Genomic DNA, 20,250 nt, shown 5'->3' with positions numbered 1-20,250 from the left:
CCACAGAATTGCCTGTCTGATCCCCCACTATAGAGTCCCCTATCACTGCTGCCATCCTCTTCCTTTCCCTCCCCTTTTGAGCCACAGGGCCAGACTCTGTGCCAGAGCCTTTTTCCCAGGGTTGAAATGGCTAATGTGAGGGGAAATAGTTTTAAGGTGCTCGGAAGTAGGTACAAGGGAAATGTCAGAGGTAAGTTTTTCACACAGAGAGTGGTGGGTGTGTGGAATGCACTGCCAGCAATGGTGGTAGAGGCGGATACAATAGGGTCTTTTAAGAGACTCTTAAGGAAATGGAGCTTAGGAAAATAGAGGGCCATGCGGTAGAGAAATTCTAGGCAGTTTCTAGAGTAGGTTATGTGGTCGGCACAACATTGTGGGCTGAAGGGCCAGTAAGTAACGTGCTGTAGATTTTCTATATTCTATGTTCTAATTGTTTACATAAGTATTCACCCCCTCTAGTATAATATACAAAGTCATCACTGGTGCAGCCAATTGGTTTTGGAAGTCACCTAATTAGTTTAATGGAGATCTGTTTTTGGAGACTTGTGTGCATTCAAGGTGTTTCAACTGATTGTAGTGAAAATACACCTGTATCTGGAAGGTCCAACTGCTGGTGGATCAGTTTCCTGGCAAAAACTACATTGCGAAGACAAAAGAACACTCCAAGCAACTCTGCGAAAAGGTTATTGAAAAGCACAAGTCAGGAAAAGGATGCAAGAAAATTTCCAAGTCGCTGAATATCCCTTGGAGTACAGTTAAGTCAATCATTAAGGAATGGGAAGAATATGGCACAGATGTAAAACTGCCTAGGGCAGGCTATCCCCCAAAACAGAAAGACTGTGCAAGAAGGGGTCTAGTGAGGGAGGCCACCAGGAGCCCTATGACAGCTCTGGAGGAGTTACAAGCTTCAGTGGCTGAGATGGGAGAGACTGCGCGTACAACCGTTGCCCGGGTGCTTCACCAATTACAACTTTATGGGAAAGTGACAAAGAGAAAGCCACTGTTGAAAAAATCTCATAAGAAATCTCAGCTAGAGTTTGCCAGAAGGCATGTGGGAGACTCTGATGTCAGCTGGAAGAAGGTTTTATAGCCTGATGAAACCAAAATTGAGCTTTTTGACCATCAGATTAAACACTGCACATAATCAAAAGCACACCATCCAATAAGCATGGTGGTAGCTGCATCATGGTAGAGGGTAAAATGAAAGCAGCAAAATAAAGAGAAATCCAGGAGGAAAACCAGATGCAGTCTGCAACAGAACTGTGGTTTGGGAGAAGATTTGTTTTCCAGCAAGACAATGACCCCAAGTATAAAGCCAAAGCCACAAAGGAATGGTTTAAAAACAATAAAGTTAATGTCCTAGAATGGCCAAGTCAGAGTCCAGATCTCGATCCTATTGAACATTTATGGCTGGACTTGAAAAAGGCTATTCACTCATGATCCCTATGCAATCTGACAGAGCTTGAGCAGTTTCGCAAATAAGAATGGGGAAAAATTGCAGTGACCAGATTTGCAAACTTGATAGAGACCTACCCGCACAGACTCAAGGCTATAATTGCTGTCAAAGGTGGATCTACTAAGTACTGACTTGAAGGGGGTGAATACTTATGCAATCAATTATTTTGTGTTTTATATCTGTAATTAATTAAGATCACTTTGTAGAGATCTGTTTCTACTTTGAGACAAAAGAGTCTTTTTCTGTTTATCAGTGTCAAAAAGTCGAATTAAAAACATGAAAACTTCCAAGAGGGCTGAGATTCATTTTCTTAGTAACATATGTTAATTATATTAAACCTGATTGTGATTACTATTATTAATACCAAATACAAGAAAATCTGCAGATGCTGGAAATCCAAGCAACACCCACAAAATGCTCGAGGAACTCAGGAGAAAATGGTTTGGGCTGAGATCTTTCATTATGAAGGGTCTTGGCCCAAAACATTGACTGTTTACTCATTTCCATAGATGCTGCCTGACCTGCTGAGTTCCTTCAGCATTTTGCGTGTGTTACTATTATTATTTTATTTGTATTTTCATAGCTTATCTTTCGCATGTTGGTTGTTTGTCGGGCTTTGTGTGTCGATTTTCTTGATTCTATTGTATTTCCTCGTTCTACTGTGAACGCCTGCATGAAAATAAATCTCAGTGCAGTATATGGTGACATGCACATACTTCGGTAATAAATTTTCTTTGATCTTTGAAGGATAGCTACTACTTTTTGACCTTTCTCCCTTGTTGAAATATTGGATTACTTTAAAAATTGTATTTGTGAGTAGACTGTTTGCCATCATCATTATGTGCTGTGTCGTATGACGTGGATGATCATGGTCCATGACCATGATTGTTCTTGGCAAATTTTTCTGCAGAAGTGGTTTGCCATTGCCTTCTTCTGGGCAGTGTCTTTACAAGACGGGTGACCCCAGCCATTATCAATATTCTTCAGAGATTGTCTGCCTGGCATCAGTGGCCACATAACCAGGACTTGTGATGTCCATCAGCTGTTCATATGACAATCCACCACCTGCTCCCATGGCTTCATGCGACATTGATCGGGTGGAGGTGGGGTGGGGTTGCTAAGCAGGTACTACTCCTTGCACAAGGATGACTTGCAGGCTAGTGGAGGGAAGGAGGGGCCTACACCTCATTTCACACACACACACACATATATATGGTACATATTTTGATAAGAAATTTACTTTAAGTTTGACATTTGACATAATCTTTTCTTTGGAGATACGTAATTTGGAACTGTACTTAGATACGGTAAAAAGACATTCTAAGCGATAGACTCAAGAAATATTTTATATGGCAGTTAAATAATATGTTCATTGCAAAAGTAATAATAAATTCCACTTCCTGGTTTTTTGTCCTGGAAGTTATGAAAGTGATGAAGTATTGCAGTAAAGAAACCTCAAGGACTGAAATAAGCGAAACCACTTACACACTCCCTATGGAGTTCAACACAATCATACAAAAATGTATTGACACCTGATTAATATTTCTAAGTTCCCCATCACTCTGAAGCTTAGGAAAATAGGAAGGTATATAACGCTTATCTAACAGGCTAGAAACAAGGGCAAATTGCAGAAGGTCTCTGAAAGGATTGGACTATTGGGTCGAAAACAGTTTCTTTCTGTAACATGCTTTCTGAAGTTGTTTTATCATTGTACTAGCTCAATTATTTAATGTAGCAGCTATTCTGCTGCCATTATGTTTGTGTCATTATCTGAGAATGTAACCTTCCCACAGCTGGGAATAATCAATTGCACCTTATTAGAATGAAGGCAGTTTAAATAAATTACATTTCTCTGTCAGGCCATGGGTTTTGATCGTGCCATATGGATTATATATTAGACTAGCTTTATTTGTCACACGTACATTGAAACATACAGTGAAATATATTGTCACGTGTTAACAACCAACACTGTCCGAGGATTGTGCTGGGGGCAGCCCACAAATGTTGTCATGCTCTGGCGCCAGCATAGCATGCCCAGAATTCATTAGACCTAACCAGCATCCTCTTTGACTTTCTACCATCAGGAAGGAGACTCCAATGCATGAAAACAAGAAAGGTCGGGATGGTAAACAGTCTCTTCTCTCAGGCCATTAGGTTTCTGAACTCCCGGCTGCATCACATTCAAAGTGTCACTGGTTAATCTGTTCTGTACTTTACAGTATTTAATTTATGCACTTCACTTTGTTTGTTTATGCATAATTCATCTGCAGATTTTATCCTTTCTTTCACAGGTTATTGTGTGTTATGTGTACAACTATGCTTTGCATCCTGGTCTGGAGAAACATTGTCTCGTATGACAGCCTACATGTACAGAGTTAAATGACAATAAATTTGACTTGACTTCTTTGGGAAATGGGACGGAGCACCCAAAGGAAATCCACGTGGCACAGGGAGAACGTACAAACTCCTTACAGACAGCGGCAGAGTTGAACCTTGATTGGCGATCGCAGACACTAAAGTGAATGCGCTAACCGCTATGCAACCATGCTGCTTTTAAAGGAACATGCACATCTTTTTCAAAGTCACGGTTTGAAGAATACTTGGTGTTTTTGTGCAGTTAAATGTAATGCAGAGGAAGGCACGACAGACTTCAATTAAATGAATGGCCAGCAATTCCACTTTACCTGATATTAGTATGGGAAGAAATGTTAGAAAGTACTCATTCTTACACTTCACTTGTTAATATGGGGTTGCTAATGTTTACATAAACAGCAAGATCAGGGAAAAAAGGCCCCAAAATACTGTGCTTCCTCAGAACCAGATATTTATACTCAAAAATATCATAGCAAACAACATGTTTTAAACACAAGAGCCTCTGCAGATGCTAGAAATTTAAATAACAAACACACACACACACAAGATGCCGGAGGAACTCAGCAGTTCAGGCAGTGCCTATGGAAAGGAATAATCAGTTGACCTTTTAGGCTGATGAAGAGTGTAGGCCCAGAATGTCGAGTGTGTATTCATTTCTATAAATGTTGCCTGACCTGCTGAGTATTGTGTGTGTTACTCGAGATTAAAAAAAAACTTTTATGAATGTGTTATGACCTGTACAAAAAGGACGGGTTACACCTGAACCCAAAGGGGTCCAATATCCTAGCAGGCACGTTTAATAGAGCTGTTAGGGAGGGTTAATTTGGCAAGGGGATGGGAACCGGACTGAAGGGCCGAGGAAGGGGAAAACAGAAATAAATCAAAGATAGCATGCAACAGAGATGATGGAAAGGACAGGCAGGAGATGAGGCATAATCACAGCCAGTGGATTGAGTTACAGGACAATAGAGGTGTGGTGCAGTTAAAACAGAAAGCAACAAATACTGGACTGAAAGTGTTGTATTTGAATGCATGCAGCATAAGAAGTACAATGGACGATCTTGAAATTCTGCTATAGATTGGCAAGTATGACGTTGTGGCCATCTCTGAAACTTGGCTAAAGGATGGCTGCCATTGGGAGCTGAACATCTAAGGATATACAGTGTATTGGAAAGATAGGTTAGTAGGCAGAGGGGGTGGTGTGGCTCTGTGTATAAGTAATAATATTAAATCATTAGAAAGGGATGACATAGGTTTGGAAGGTGTAGAGTCTCTATGGGTTGAGTTAAGAAATGGCAAGGGTAAAAGGACCCTAAAGACAGTTGTATACAGGCCTTCAAACAGCAGCCGGGATGTGGATTACAAATTACAGCAGGAGATAGAAAAGGTGTGTCAGAAGGGCAATGTCATGATAATCGTTGGGGATTTTAACATGAAGGTGGATTTTGAAAACCAGGCCAGTACTGGACCTCAAGAGGGAGAATATGTAGAATGCCTAAGGGATGGCTTTTTAGAACAGCTTGTTGAGCCCACTAGGGGATCAGCTGTGCTGGATTGGGTGCTGTGCAATGATCTGGAGGTGATAAGAGAGCTTAAGGTTAAGGAACCCTTAGGGAACAGTGATCACAATACGATCAAGTTCACTTTGAAATTTGAGAAGGAGAAACTAAATTCAAATGTGTCGGTATTTCAGTGGTATAAAGGAAATTACAATGGCATGAAAGGGGAAGTGCCAAGGTTGACTGGAAAGGGATACTAGCAGGAAGGACAGCAGAGCAGCAATGGCTGGAGTTTCTGTGAAAAATGAGGGAAGACAGATATATTCCAAAAAAGAAGAAATTTTCAAATGGAAGAAGGACACTAACATAGCTGACAAGTGAAGTCAGAGCCAAAGTACAAGCAAAAGAGAGGGCATACAAGGAAGCCAAAGCTAGTGGGAAGATAGAGGATTGGGAAGCTTTAAACACCTTCAGAAAAAAACTAAGAAGGTCATTAGGAAGGAAAAGATGAATTATGAAAGGAAGCTGTTGACTAATATCAAAGAAGATACGAAAAGCTTTTTTGAATATATAAAAAGAGAGTTGAGGGTAGATATAGGACCAATAGAAAATGACGCTACAGAGATGGCAGAGGAACTGAATGTGTATTTTGCATCAGTCTTCACAGTGAAAGACATCTGCAGTATACCGGACATTCAAGAGTAGCAAGGAAGTGAAGTACGTGTAGTGAAAATTACGACTGATAAGGTGCTCAGGAAGCTTAATGAGGATGAATAAATCTCCTGGACCTGATGGAATGAACCCTTGGGTTCTGAAGGAAGTAGCTGGAGAAATTGTGGCGGCATTAACAATGATCTTTCAGGAATCGATAGATTCTGGCATTGTACCGGATGACTGGAAAATTGCAAATGTTACTCCACTATTGAAGAAGGGTGGGAGGCAGCAGAAAGGAAACTGTAGACCTGTTAACCTGACATCAGTGGTTGGGAAGTTTTTGGAATCGATTGTTAGGGATGAGATTACAGAATACCTGGAAGCACGTGACAAGATAGGCCAAAGCCAATGTGGTTTCCTGAAAGGAAAATCCTGCCTGCCAAACCTACTGCAATTTTTTGAGGAAATTACAAGCAGGATAGTCAAAGGAGATGCAGTGAATGTGGTGTACTTGGATTTTCAGAAGGCCTTTGACAAGGCGCCGCACACAAGGCTGCTTAGCAAGATAAGAGCCCATGGAATTACAGGGAAGTTACTAGCATGGGTGGAGCATTGGCTGATCAGCAGAAAACAGAGAGTGGGAATAAAGGGATCCTATTCTGGCTGGCTGCCGGTTACCAGTGGAGTTCCACAGGGGTCAGTGTTGGGACCGCAGCTTTTTCCGATGCATGTCAATGTCTTGGACTATGGTGATTAATGGATTTGTGGCTAAATTTCCCGATGATACAAAGATGGGGGAGGGGTTAGTGTTGAGGAAACAGAGAGCCTGCAGAAGTACTTAGAATGGGCAAAGAAGTGGCAAATGAAATACAATGTTGGAATGTGTATTGTCATGCACTTTGGGTGGAAGAAATAAATGGGCAGACTATTATTTGGATGGGGAGAGAATTCAAAATGCTGAGGTGCAAAGGGACTTGGGAGTCCTTGTGCAGGATACCCTAAAGGCTAATCTCCAGGTTGAATTGGTGGTGTAGAAGGCGAATGCAATGTTGGCATTCATTTTTAGAGGTATAGAGTATAAGAGCAGGGATGTGATGTTGAGGCTGTATAAAGCACATGTGAGACCACACGGAGTGTTGTGTGCAGTTTTGGGCTCGTTATTTTATACAGACATTGGAGTGGGTTCACAGAAGATGCATGAGAATGATTCCAGGAATGAAAGGGTTACCATATGAGGAATGTCTGGCAGCTTTTGGGCTGTATTCCCTGGAGTTCAGGAGAAATAGGGGAGATCTCATAGAAACATTCCGAACGTTAAAAGGCCTGAACAGATTAGATATGGCAAAGTTATTTCCCATGGGAGGGAAGTCTAGGACAAGAGGGCACAACTTCAGGAATGAAGGATGTCCATTTAGAACAGCGATGCGGAGAAATTACTTTAGTCAGATGGTGGTAAATCTGTGGAATTTGTTGCCACGAGTGGCTGTGGAGGCCAAGTCATTGGGTGCATTTAAGGCAGAGATAGATTCTTGATTAGCCAGGGCATCAAAGCGTATGGGGAGAAGGCAGGGGAGTGGGGATGACTGGAAGAATTGGATCAGCCCATGATTGAATGGCAGAGTGGACTCGATGGGCCAAATGGCCTACTGCTGCTCCTATATCTTATGGTCTCACCCTGTCTGGCACCAACAATAATTAATCCACAGTCAAAGTCACTTAGATCACATTTCTTCCCCATTCTGATATTTTGTCTGAACAACCACTGAACATTTTGACAGCAGCTGCATGCTTTTATGCATTGAGTAGCTGCCACACGATTGACTGATTAGATATTTGCATTAAAGAGTAGATGTTCAGGGGTACCAAGTACAATGGCCATTGAATGTAGATTCTTTAAAGATTCAATGCTATTTTAGTTTCTACATTCACCCCATATATACGCTCCAATCTTTATTATATTTCCTGTAAAATTGTAAAAATGTTCAACGAAATTGACTTTACTTCTCGATTTGCCTTCTTTGAGAAGTTTCAATTTGATTATCTGCTAAAGCAGTTTGTTGACATGGCTTGTTTTAGATGTCACACATCTGCAAGGGAGCACAGCTTAATTCTTTTGGCATATATCCCTTTGAACTCATTGGGAGTGCCTTTACTGTGATGCAGACTGGAAAATCCAAACCATAATCTTCACATGTAAACTACAGCTCTTCTTGCTTTGTTTGTCCAAACCAATTATAATTATATTGTTTTGGATACTTACTTCATATTTTCCTTTCTTCTCCTGTGGCTGAGAGTCTTGCCTTTCCATTGTAACTTGTTGACTGGCTTCAACTTCCAGCTCCTCCAGGACCAGAACTGTTTCACAGTTGTTGAAGCTGTGGGCTGGAAAAATATCTGAGCGCATACTGTCACCAAAGTAAACGACCTGTGGATTGAACACCAGATATCACTTTGACATCTCATGAGAATAAGACCAGATTAATGATGAGTATGAATGATGTTTATAACATGTAGATTTAAAAAGGAGACCAGAAAACCAAGAGGCTTATTTTCCAATTGTAATTTGATCCATAAATTGGTAGGCCAAATTTGTTGTATTGTGTCCATTTCTAGTGTCTTCCCTACAGAAAAGATGTCAGTAAGATTGAGGGAGTCCAGGGAAAACTTACAAGGATGTTGCCAGGACTTGAGGACCTGAGTTGAAGGGAAAGATTGAATAGGCTAGGACTTTATTCCCTAGAGCGTAGGAGAATGAAGGGAGATTTGATAGAGGTAAACAAAATTATGAGGCAAAATGCAAGCAGGGTTTTTCCACTGAGGTTGGGTGGGACTACAACTGGAGGTCATGGGTTAAGAGTTAAAGGTGAAATGTTTAAGGGGAACATGAGGGGAAACTTCTTCACTCAGAGGGTGGTGAGAGTGTAGAACGAGCTGGCAGTACAAGTGGTGCATGCTATTTCGATTTCAACATTTAAAAGAAGTTTGGATAGGCACATGGATGCTGGGGGCATGGAGGGCTATGGCTCAGGTGCAGGTCGATGGGAGTAGGCAGATTAATAGTTTGGCAAGGACTAGATGAGCTGAAGTTCGTATTTCTGTGCTGTAGAAATGATTGGTGTAACTATATGGAGCGCGGGGCAGCACAGCAGTGTAGTGGTTTACACAATGCTTTACAGTAAGTGACCCAGGTTCAATTCTCATCCCTGCCTGTAAGGAGTTTGTATGTTCTACCCGTGACGGCTGGGATTCCTCCAGGTTTCAGTTTCCTCTCACAGTCCAAAGACGTACCAGTTGATAGGTTAATTGGTCATTGTAAATCGTCCCATGATTAGGCTAGGATTAAATCAGAATTGCTGGGCAATGTGGTTCAAAGGGCTAGACGGGACTATTTCGTGCTGTATCTCAATTTAAAAAGAGGAATAAAGGTAGTTTTCCATGCAGGTGACCTATACGGCCAGGTAATTATTACTCTGCTGAAGGGCCTCCAATCTGAAACATTATTTCTGTTTTTCATCTGCAGACGGTGCCTGACCTAATGAGTGTTTTCAGCATTTTCTGTTTCAGATTTCCATCATCTGCACTTTGTAAAATTTTACTTATTCTACTTGCATGATTTTCCTGCAGGTGAATATTAAGCTTTGCAAATGAAAATCTTTCTTTATTCCAGCCTTATTCCAGTTAATATTACACTTACCATGTGCAAATCAAATGAATGAATATGACATATTTTTATAATACTGTTTACATTATAAAAACTGTACATGCTGATATTTATATACTTATGCAAATTTTATTTCATATCTACTTTTAACCTTTTTTATCCTTTATAATTATTGAATGCTGTTGTTTTTTGTTGTATTTTCCACCAACATATATATGCACTGTGTATAGCAAACGAAGTTGAACTTTGATGCTTATTGGAAAGAAATATTTTCAGTACCTTTAAATTGGAAGTTTTTTTTGTGTGGTTCCTGAAGTGACAAAATGTCAGCTTACAATTTTTTAATGAAAACAACAGCTGGCTAAAAGTTTTAGGAAAAGAACTGCTTTGAGAAGATGAGCATTTCAATTCAACCAAAATTACACAGAGCACTTACACATTTGCATGAAAAACAGGGAAAGGCCCAAACCAGCAGGTGAAGTCATCTGAAATGCTCACTGTCATTTATTAGAAATGCAACTACAACTTCCGATATCGGCAGATGATTAAACTTTGCAGATTTAAGCCTGCTCCCTGAGGTGGGTTGCTCAACAATAAAAACATTTGGTGGTTTGGCTCTGCATTCAGAAGTATTGAGCAGTACAAAGTTCCCATGCTAATTTTAACGCAGAAAGTTAAAATTTGTTCACTTCAGTCAAAAAAAATTTTCAATTGGCAGAAAAAAGCCTTAGTTACTTCCAGTATATTAGTTTGTCTTTTTCATATTCTCTTTATTTTATTTCAATATCTCTGCCTAATATAAAATTAACTCACACAAACCATGAGAATTATAACCAAACACCTCTAAGCCAAAATCCTGTCTAAATGTTCACTGAATTCAGAATTGGCATTTTTCATTTTACAATTTGTCACTGTAATTGGCTTCTTCCTCTCCACCATCAGATTTCTGAATGGGCAATGAATCCATGAACACTTCCTTACTTGTTTTTTTCCCCTCTCTTTTTGCACTACTTTTAAAATTTAGTTTTTCAGCTATACTTAGTGTAATTTACAGTTTTATTATTAGGTATTCCAATGCTTTTTCAAAACACCAAATTTCATGATAGTTTGTCACTGGAATGGCACCATTAATTTCAGTTTTCATGGTTCACAAATGAGCTCTCTGATCACCGACTCCAGTTACCACTTTGCAAAATAATATTAGCAATAACAGAAGACACCATTCACTGGTTGGACACTGCAAGCGAATGAGCTAATTCACATACCATGAATGGAACCAGAATAATCTCAGATTCAGAATCAGAATCAGGGTTAATATGATCGGTATACGTCATGAAATTTGTTGCTTTGAAAAAGCATTGGAATACCTAATAATAAAAACTATAAATTACAATAAATATACAAACGTATATGAAAAATTAAATTTAAAAAGCAGTGCAAAAAGAGAGGGAAAAAAAACAAGTACGGAAGTGTTCATGGATTCATTGCCCATTCAGAAATCTGATGGCGGAGGGGAAGACGCCAATTACAGTGACAAATTGTAAAACGAAAAGTGCCAATTCTGAATTCAGTGAACATTTAGACAGGATTTTGGCTTAGAGGTGTTTGGTTATAATTCTCACGGTTTGTGTGAGTTAATTTTATATTGGACAGAGATATTGAAATAAAACAAAGAAAATATGAAAAAAACAAAATAAAAAGAGATAGGCAGAGAATATGTGTGGTTTCAGGCTCCTGTACCTCCTCCTCGATAGTAGCAATGAGAAGAGGGCATAGTGATGGGGATCGTTAATGATGGATGCTGCCTTTTGAAGGTGTCGTCAGTGCTGGGGAGGCTAATGCCCATGCTGGAGCTGGCTGAGTTTACAGCTTTCTGCAGCTTTTCCAATCCTGTCCACTGGCCCCTCCATACCAGATGGTGATACAATTAGTTATAATGCTCTCCACAGTACATCTGTAGAAAATTGCGAGTGTCTTTGGTGCCATTCCAAGTCTCCTCAAAGTTCCAATATAACTGCAGTTGTGCCTTCTTTCTAATTGCATCAATATGTTGGGCCCAGAATAGATCTTCAGAGATGATGACACCCAGGAACTGGAAACAGCTCAGCCTTTCCAGAGCAGGTGATAGAGAGGAGCTACAGACAAGTAGTCACACCGGGACCTTGGGAGACAGATAAGTGGGTAACAATCAGGAGAGGAAAGGGCAGGAGTCAGAGGCTAGAGAGTACCCCTATGACTGTCCCCCTTAACAATAAGTACTTCTGTTTGAGTACTGTTGGGAGGGGGCGGGGTGGCCTACCTGGGGGAAGCAACAGTGGCCGTGCCTCTGGCACAGAGTCTGGCCTTGTGGCTCAGAAGGGTAGGGAAAGGAAGAAGGCAGCAGTTATAGGGGACTCTGCGGTTAGGGGATCAGACAGGTGATTCTGTGGACAGAGGAAAGAAACGCAGATAGTAGTTTGCCTCCCAGGTGCCAGGGTCCGGGATGTTTCTGATCATGTCCACGACCTCTTAAAGTGGGAAGGTGAACACCCAGAGGTTGTGGTACGTATCGGAACCAACGACGTAGGCAGGAAAAGGGAGGAGGTCCTGAAAACAGACTACAGGGAGTTAGGAAAGAAGTTGAGAAGCAGGACCTCAAAGGTAGTAATCTTGGGATTACTGCCTCTGCCATGCCAACAGTGAGTATAGGAATGGAGTGAGGTGAAGGATAAATATGTGGCTGAGGGTTTGGAGCAGGGGGCAGGGATTCAGATTTCTGGATCGTTGGGACCTCTTTTCGGTCAGGTGTGACCTGTACAAAAGGGACGGATTGCCCTTGAATTCCAAGGGGACCAATATCCTGGCAGGGAGGTTTGTTAAGGCTATTGGGGAAAGTTTAAACTAGAATTGCTGGGGGGTGGGAACCGACTTGAAGAGATGGAAGAAGAGGCGGTTGGCTCACATATAGAGAAAGCCTGGAGACAGTGCGAGAGGGAGCATAGGCAGGTGATAGAGAGGGATACGCTCACACTGATGGTTTGAGATGCATCTACTTTAATGCAAGAAGGGTCATGAGAAAAGTGGACGAGCTTAGAGCGTGGATCAGCACCTGGAGCTATGAAGTCGTGGCCATTACAGAGACTTGGATGGTGCAGGGACAGGAATGTCTACTTCAAGTGCCAGGCTTTAGATGTTTCAGAAAGATAGATAGATAGATAGATAGATAGATAGATACTTTATTCATCCCCATGGGGAAATTCAACTTTTTTCCAATGTCCCATACACTTGTTGTAGCAAAACTAATTACATACAATACTTAACTCAGTAAAAAAAAATGTGATATGCATCTAAATCACCATCTCAAAAAGCATTAATAATAGCTTTAAAAAGTTCTTAAGTCCTGGCGGTAGAATTGTAAAGCCTAATGGCATTGGGGAGTATTGACCTCTTCATCCTGTCTGAGGAGCATTGCATCGATAGTAACCTGTCGCTGAAACTGCTTCTCTGTCTCAGGATGGTGCTATGTAGAGGATGTTCAGAGTTATCCATAATTGACCGTAGCCTACTCAGCGCCCTTCGCTCAGCTACCGATGTTAAACTCTCCAGTACTTTGCCCACGACAGAGCCCGCCTTCCTTACCAGCTTATTAAGATGTGAGGCGTCCCTCTTCTTAATGCTTCCTCCCCAACACGCCACCACAAAGAAGAGGGCGCTCTCCACAACTGACCTATAGAACATCTTCAGCATCTCACTACAGACATTGAATGACGCCAACCTTCTTAGGAAGTACATTCGACTCTGTGCCTTCCTGCACAAGGCATCTGTGTTGGCAGTCCAGTCTAGCTTCTCGTCTAACTGTACTCCCAGATACTTGTAGGTCTTAACCTGCTCCACACATTCTCCATTAATGATCACTGGCTCCATATGAGGCCTAGATCTCCTAAAGTCCACTACCATCTCCTTGGTCTTGGTGATATTGAGACGCAGGTAGTTTGAGTTGCACCATATCACAAAGTCCTGTATCAGTTTCCTATACTCCTCCTCCTGTCCATTCCTGACACACCCCACTATGGCCGTGTCATCAGCGAACTTCTGCACATGGCAGGACTCTGAGTTATATTGGAAGTCTGATGTGTACAGGGTGAACAGGACCGGAGAGAGTATGGTTCCCTACGGCGCCCCTGTGCTGCTGACCACCGTGTCAGACCTACAGTCTCCCAACCGCACATACTGAGGTCTATCTGTCAAGTAGTCCACTATCCAATCCACCATGTGAGAGTCTACTCCCATCTCCGTTAGTTTGTGCCTTAAGATCTTGGGCTGGATGGTGTTAAAGGCACTAGAGAAGTCAAGGAATGTAATCCTCACAGCACAACTGACCCCCTCTAGGTGAGAGAGTGATTTGTGCAGCAAATACGTGATAGCATCCTCCACTCCCACCTTCTCCTTATACGCAAACTGAAGAGGATCCTGGGCGTGCCTGGTTTGTGGCCTCAGATTCTGTATTATCAGCCGCTCCATGGTCTTCATCACGTGCGACGTCAAGGCAACAGGTCTGAAGTCATTCAACTCCTTTGGTTGTGGTTTCTTCGGTACCGGGACAATACAGGATGTTTTCCACTGTCTGGGTACTCTTCTCTGCTCCAGGCTCATGTTGAAGATGACAGACAGACAGGGAGCCAAAAGAAGGCATTTGATAAGGTCCCACATAGGAGATTGGTGGGTAAAATCAAAGCTCATGGCATTGGGGGGAAGACATTGACATGGATAGAAAACTGGTTGGCAGATAGAAAGCAAAGGGTAGTGGTGAATGGGTGTTTCTCGGAATGGCAGGTGGTGACTAGTGGGGTGCCACAGGGCTCGGTATTGGGACCACAGCTGTTTACCATTTACGTCAACGATTTAGATGAAGGCATTGAGAATAACATCAGCACGTTTGCTGATGATACTAAGCTGGGTGGCAGTGTGACGTGATGAGGATGTTAGGAGAATTCAGGGTGACTTGGATAGGCTGGGTGAGTGGGCAGATACTTGGCAGTTGACGTTTAATGTGAATAAGTGTGAGGTTATCCACTTTGGGAGTAAGAACAGGAAGGCAGATTATTATCTGAATGGTGTAAAGTTAGGTAAGGGAGAAATACAAAGAGATCTAGGAGTCCTTGTTCATCAGTCACTGAAGGTGAATGAGCAAGTGCAGCAGGCAGTGAAGAAGGCTAATGGAATGTTGGCCTTTATTACAAAGGGAATTGAGTACAAGAGCAAGGAAATCCTCTTGCATTTGTACAAGGCCCTGGTGAGACCACACCTGGAGTATTGTGTACAGTTTTGGTCTCCAGGGTTAAGGAAGGACATCCTGGCTGTAGAGGAAGTGCAGCGTAGATTCACAAGGTTAATTCCTGGGATGTCAGGACTGTCTTACGCAGAGAGGTTAGAGAGACTGGGCTTGTACACGCTGGAATTAAGGAGATTGAGAGGGGATTTGATTGAAACATATAAGATTATTAAGGGATTGGACAAGACAGAGGCAGGAAATATGTTCCAAATGCTGGGAGAGTCCAGTACCAGAGGGCATGGTTTGAGAATAAGAGGTAGGTCATTTAGGACAGAGTTAAGGAAAAACTTCTTTTCCCAGATAGTTGTGGGGGTCTGGAATGCACTGCCTCGGAAGGCAGTGGAGGCCAATTCTCTGGATGCTTTCAAGAAGGAGCTAGATAGGTATCTTAGGGATAGGGGAATCAAGGGATATGGGGACAAGGCAGGAACCGGGTATTGATAGTAGATGATCAGCCATGATCTCAAAATGGCGGTGCAGGCTCGAAGGGCCGAATGGTCTACTTCTGCACCTATTGTCTATTGTCTATAAAAGAGGTGGGGGCGTGGCACTGCTGATCAGAGATAGCGTCACGGCTGCAGAAAAGGAGGAAGTCATGGAGGGATTGTCTACTGAGTCTCTTTGGGTAGAAATTAAAAACAGGAAGGGGTCAATAACTCTACAGGGTGTTTTTTATAGACCACCCAATAGTAACAGGGACATCAAGGAGCAGATAGGGAGCCAGATTCTGGAAAGGTGCAATAAGAACAGGGTTGTTGTGGTAGGAGATTTTAATTTCCCAAATATTGATTGGCATCTCCCTAGAATGAGGGGTTTAGATGGGGTGGAGTTTGTTAGGTGTGTTCAGGAAGGTTTCCTGACACAATATTTAGATACACCTACAAGAGGAGAGGCTGTACTTGATCTGGTATTGGGAAAGGAACCTGGTAAGGTGTCAGGTCTCTCAGTGGGAGAGCACTTTGGAGATTGTGATCACAATTCTACCTCCTTTACCATAGCATTGGAGAGGGATAGGAACAGACAAGTCAGGAAAGCATTTAATTGGAGGAAGGGGAAATATGAGGCTATTACGCAGGAACTTGGAAGCATAAATTGGAAACAGATGTTCTCAGGGAAATGTATGGCAGAAATGTGGCAAACGTTCAGGGGATATATACATGGCATTCAGCATAGGTACATTCCAATGTTACAGGGAAAGGATGGTACAGGAACCGTGGTGTACAAAGGCTGTTGAAAATCTAGTCAAGAGAAAAGAAAAGCTTACGAAAGGTTCAAAAAACTAGGTAATGATAGAGATCTAGAAGCTTATAAGGCTAGCAGGAAGGAGCTTAAGAATGAAATTAGGAGAGCCAGAAGGGGCCATGGCAAGCAGGATTAAAAAAAACCCCAAGTCACTCTACAAGTATGTGAAGAGCAAGAGGATAAGACGTGAGAGAATCGGAACAATCAAATGTGATAGTGTTAAAGTGTGTATGGAATCGGAAAAGATTGCTGTGGTACTTAATGAATACTTTGCTTCAATATTCACTATGGAAAAGGATCTTGGCGATTGTAGGGATGACTCACAATGGATTGAAAAGCTTGAGCATATAGACATTAAGAAAGAGGATGTGCTGGAGCTTTTGGAAAGCATCAAGTTGGATAAGTCTCTGGGACTGGACTGGACGAGATGTACACCAGCAGTTATGGTCGAAATGACAATAAAAGTGACCTATTGTGAGGGAGGAGATTGTTGAGCCTCTGGCAATGATCTTTGCATCATCAATGGGGACGGGAGAGGTTCCGGAGGATTGGAGGGTTGTGGATATTGTTTCCTTATTCAAGAAAGTGAGTAGAGATAGCCCAGGAAATTATAGACCAATGAGTCTTACTTCAGTGGTTGTTATGTTGATGGAAAATATCCTGAGAAGCAGGATTTATGAACATTTGGAGAGACATAATATGATTAGGAATAGTCAGCATGGCTTGGTGAAAGGCAGGTTGTGCCTTACGAGCCTGACTGATTTTTTTCAGGATGTGACTAAACACGTCGATGAAGGTAGAGCAATAGATGTGTGTATATGGATTTCAGCAAGGCATTTGATAAGGTACCCCATGCGAGGCTTATTGAGAAAGTAAAGAGGCATGGGGTTCAAGGGGACCCTGCTTTGTGGATCCAGAACTGGCTTGCCCATGCAAGGCAAAGACTGGTTGTAGACAAGTCATATTCTGCATGGAAATCAGTGACCATTAGTGTGTCTCAGGGATCTGTTCTGGGACCCCTTCTCTTCGTGATTTTTATAAATGACCTGGATGAGGAAGTGGAGGGATAGGTTAGTAAATTTGCCAATGACGCAAAGGTTGGGGGTGTTGTGGATAGGGTGGAGGGCTGTCAGAGGTTACAGTGGGAAATCGATAGGATGCAAAACTGGGCTGAGAAGTGGCAGATGGAGTTCAACCCAGATAAGTGTAAAATGGTTCATTTTGGTAGGTCAAATATGATGGCAGAATATAGTATTAATTGTAAGACTTTTGGCAGTGTGGAGGATCAGAGGGATCTTGGGGTCTGAGTCTATAGGACACTCAAAGCTGCTGCGCAGGTTGACACTTTGGCTAAGAAGGCATACGGTGTATTGACCTTCATCAAACATGGGATTGAGTTTAGGAGCCGACAGGTAATGTTGCAGCTATACAGGACCCTGGTCAGACCCCACATGGAGTACTGTGCTCAGTTCTGGTCACCTCACTACAGGAAGGATGTGGAAACTATAGAAAGGGTGCAAAGGAGATTTACAAGGATGTTGCCTGGATTGGGGAGCATGCCTTATGAGAATAGGTTGAGTGAACTTGGCCTTTTCTCCTTGGAGCGATGGAGGATGAGAGGTGACCTGACAGAGGTGTACAAGATAATGAGAGGCACTTATCATGTGGATAGTCAGAGGCTTTTTCCTGGGCCTGAAATGGCTATCATGAGAGGGCACAGTTTTAAAGTGCTTGGAAGTAGGTACAGAGGAGGTGTCAGGGTTAAGTTTTTAATGCAGACAGTGGTGAGTGCGTGGAATGGGCTGCCAGTGACAGTGGTGGAGGCAGGTATGATAGGATCTTTTAAGAGACTCCCGGATAGGTACATGGAGCTTAAAAAAATAAAGGGCTATGATTACTCAGATAATTTCTAAAGTAAGTGCATGTTTGGCCAGCATTGTGGGCTGAATGGTCTGTACTGTGCTGTAGGTTTTCTATGTTTCTATGTTTCCACTGCTGATCCCCATTGAGGACTGGTGTGTGTTCCCTCTACTTCCCCTTCCTGAAGTCCACAGCAACTCCTTAAGCTTATTGATGTTGAGTGCAAGGTTGTTGGTGACACCACTCAACCAGTTCCTGTATATTTCTTCATCACCATCTGAAATTCTGCCAACAATAGTAATTATAAACAGCATTCGAGCTGTACCTTGCCACACAGTCGTAATCTCTTGAATACTTACACAGCACTACAGCAGCACTGTAGCGCGGATTCTTTAAGTATACTTTCTTTAAGGTTGTTGTAGCTAGGGGAGGTAGTGGGGAGAATCTCCCATGACCTATTAAATGCTCCCAACAGCGTGAATCTCAAATACCCTCTGACAACCAAATCCAGTTGCTGGCCTTCATATGTAGCTTAGCTACTAAGCCCGGCAGAACTGTTTCTACTGACAGGAGAAGGGGCAAAGGCTGGTTTCTGGTGCCTTAACACTAGTTGCTTTGGGCAGATGGGAAACATCAGCCACGTTTGGTAGCTCAGCTAGGTGAAGGAAAACTCTGATCTAAAGCCTCCACTGCCTTGTGGCTACGCCCACTCATGAGGAAGGCTTCAGGAGTCAACCCTGAGAATAAATCCAGATCTGGAGTCCCTAGGGCAGTCCAATGTTGAGTTTAACACTGGCTGGCAACTCCTGCAACACTGCTGGTACCAAACTGTGTTGGTCTCTGCTGTTCCTTCGGGTCTTCAGCTGCATGAGAGGGGCAGCCTGCTGCATGGGCAGCTTGCTCTCTGTATTGTACTGGCTTGTGTATCACATACATCCACAGTCGACCTGACCTGACCAATGGAAGGCCACTCGATCTAAAGTATTCCATATAATGGACACAAGGGATTCTGCACATGTGAGAAATTTTGAACAACACACAACATGCTGGAGGTCCCCTGCGAGTCAGAAAGCAGCTCTGGAGTGGATCAACAGTTGACCTTTCGGGCTGAGGTCTTTTGCCAGGATTTGTCTGACTGTTTATTCCATGTGCTGCATGTCTCTCACATGCTGTATTCAATGTGCTCCTAAAATGACATAAACACATGTTGATGTCACACTGGAATATCCAAAATGCAGCACAGAACTGAAATACTAATCAAATTAGCAAAGGGACCAACTTCAGATGTGCTTCGAAACACCATGAAATGCACCATTTGCGTTAACAACCAACTCAAGCTAGGGAAGCCTGCAAGTGTCACCACACATTCCAGCAGCAACATAACACTCCCACAATGCTTGGCAAAACCACACAGAACTCAACAAACAACAATACAAGCCCCTTTTTCCTTCCTACTCTTCCCCCCCGCCACACACTGGCGTTGGTCATGATCTTTCAAGAATCACTTGATTCTGGTATGGTTCCGGAGGATTGGAAGATTTCAAATGTCACTCCACTCTTTAAGAAGGGAAATTATAGGCCAGTTAGCCTAACCTGAGTGGTTGGTAAAGTGTTGGAGTCTACTATTAAGGATGAGGTTTTGAGTTGCTTGAAGTCTAATGATAAGTCAAAGTCAGTATGGTTTCTGTAAAGGGAAATCTTGTCTGGCTAATGTGTTAGAGTTCTTCAAGGAAGTAACAAGCAAAGGAGAGGTAGTGAATGTCATTTACTTGGATTTTCAAAACGCATTTAATAAAGTACCACACATGAAGCTGCTTAACAAGATTAAATCCTATGGCATTACAGGAAAGATTCTGGCATGGATAGAGGAATGGCTAACAGGCAGGAGGCAGCGTGGGAATAAAGGGTCTTTTTCTGGTTGGCTGCTGGTGACTACTGGTGTTACTCAGGGGTCAGTTTGGGGACCGCCACTTTTCATATTGTTTGTCAAAGATTCGGATAATGGCATTGATGGCTTGTGATAAAGTTTGCGGATGATACGAAGATCGGTGGAGGGGTAGGTAGTGCTGAGGAAGCAATGTGATTGCGGCAGGGCTTAGACAAATTGGAAGAATGGGCAAAAACGTGACAGATGGATTATATTGTTGGGAAATGTGATAATACATTTTGGTAAAAGAAACAATAGTGCGGACCA

The 20,250-nt window shown here is 42.5% G+C and overlaps 1 protein-coding gene across 1 annotated transcript in view; it reads right to left on the bottom strand.

The window, feature by feature from the left end:
* The window catches only part of nt5dc1 (5'-nucleotidase domain containing 1), a 611,704-nt gene that overhangs the window by 31,319 nt on the left and 560,135 nt on the right, over positions 1-20,250 (bottom strand). Inside the window, exon 10 of the mRNA XM_073057433.1 lies at positions 8,243-8,407. Within this exon, the coding sequence (XP_072913534.1) occupies positions 8,243-8,407 (165 nt within the window). The remainder of the gene's footprint in view (positions 1-8,242; positions 8,408-20,250) is intronic.

This window comes from Hemitrygon akajei, chromosome 9 (assembly GCF_048418815.1).
Source record: "Hemitrygon akajei chromosome 9, sHemAka1.3, whole genome shotgun sequence".
Classification (NCBI taxonomy): Eukaryota; Metazoa; Chordata; class Chondrichthyes; order Myliobatiformes; family Dasyatidae; genus Hemitrygon; species Hemitrygon akajei.
This window is presented reverse-complemented; position numbering and strand designations above follow the sequence as displayed.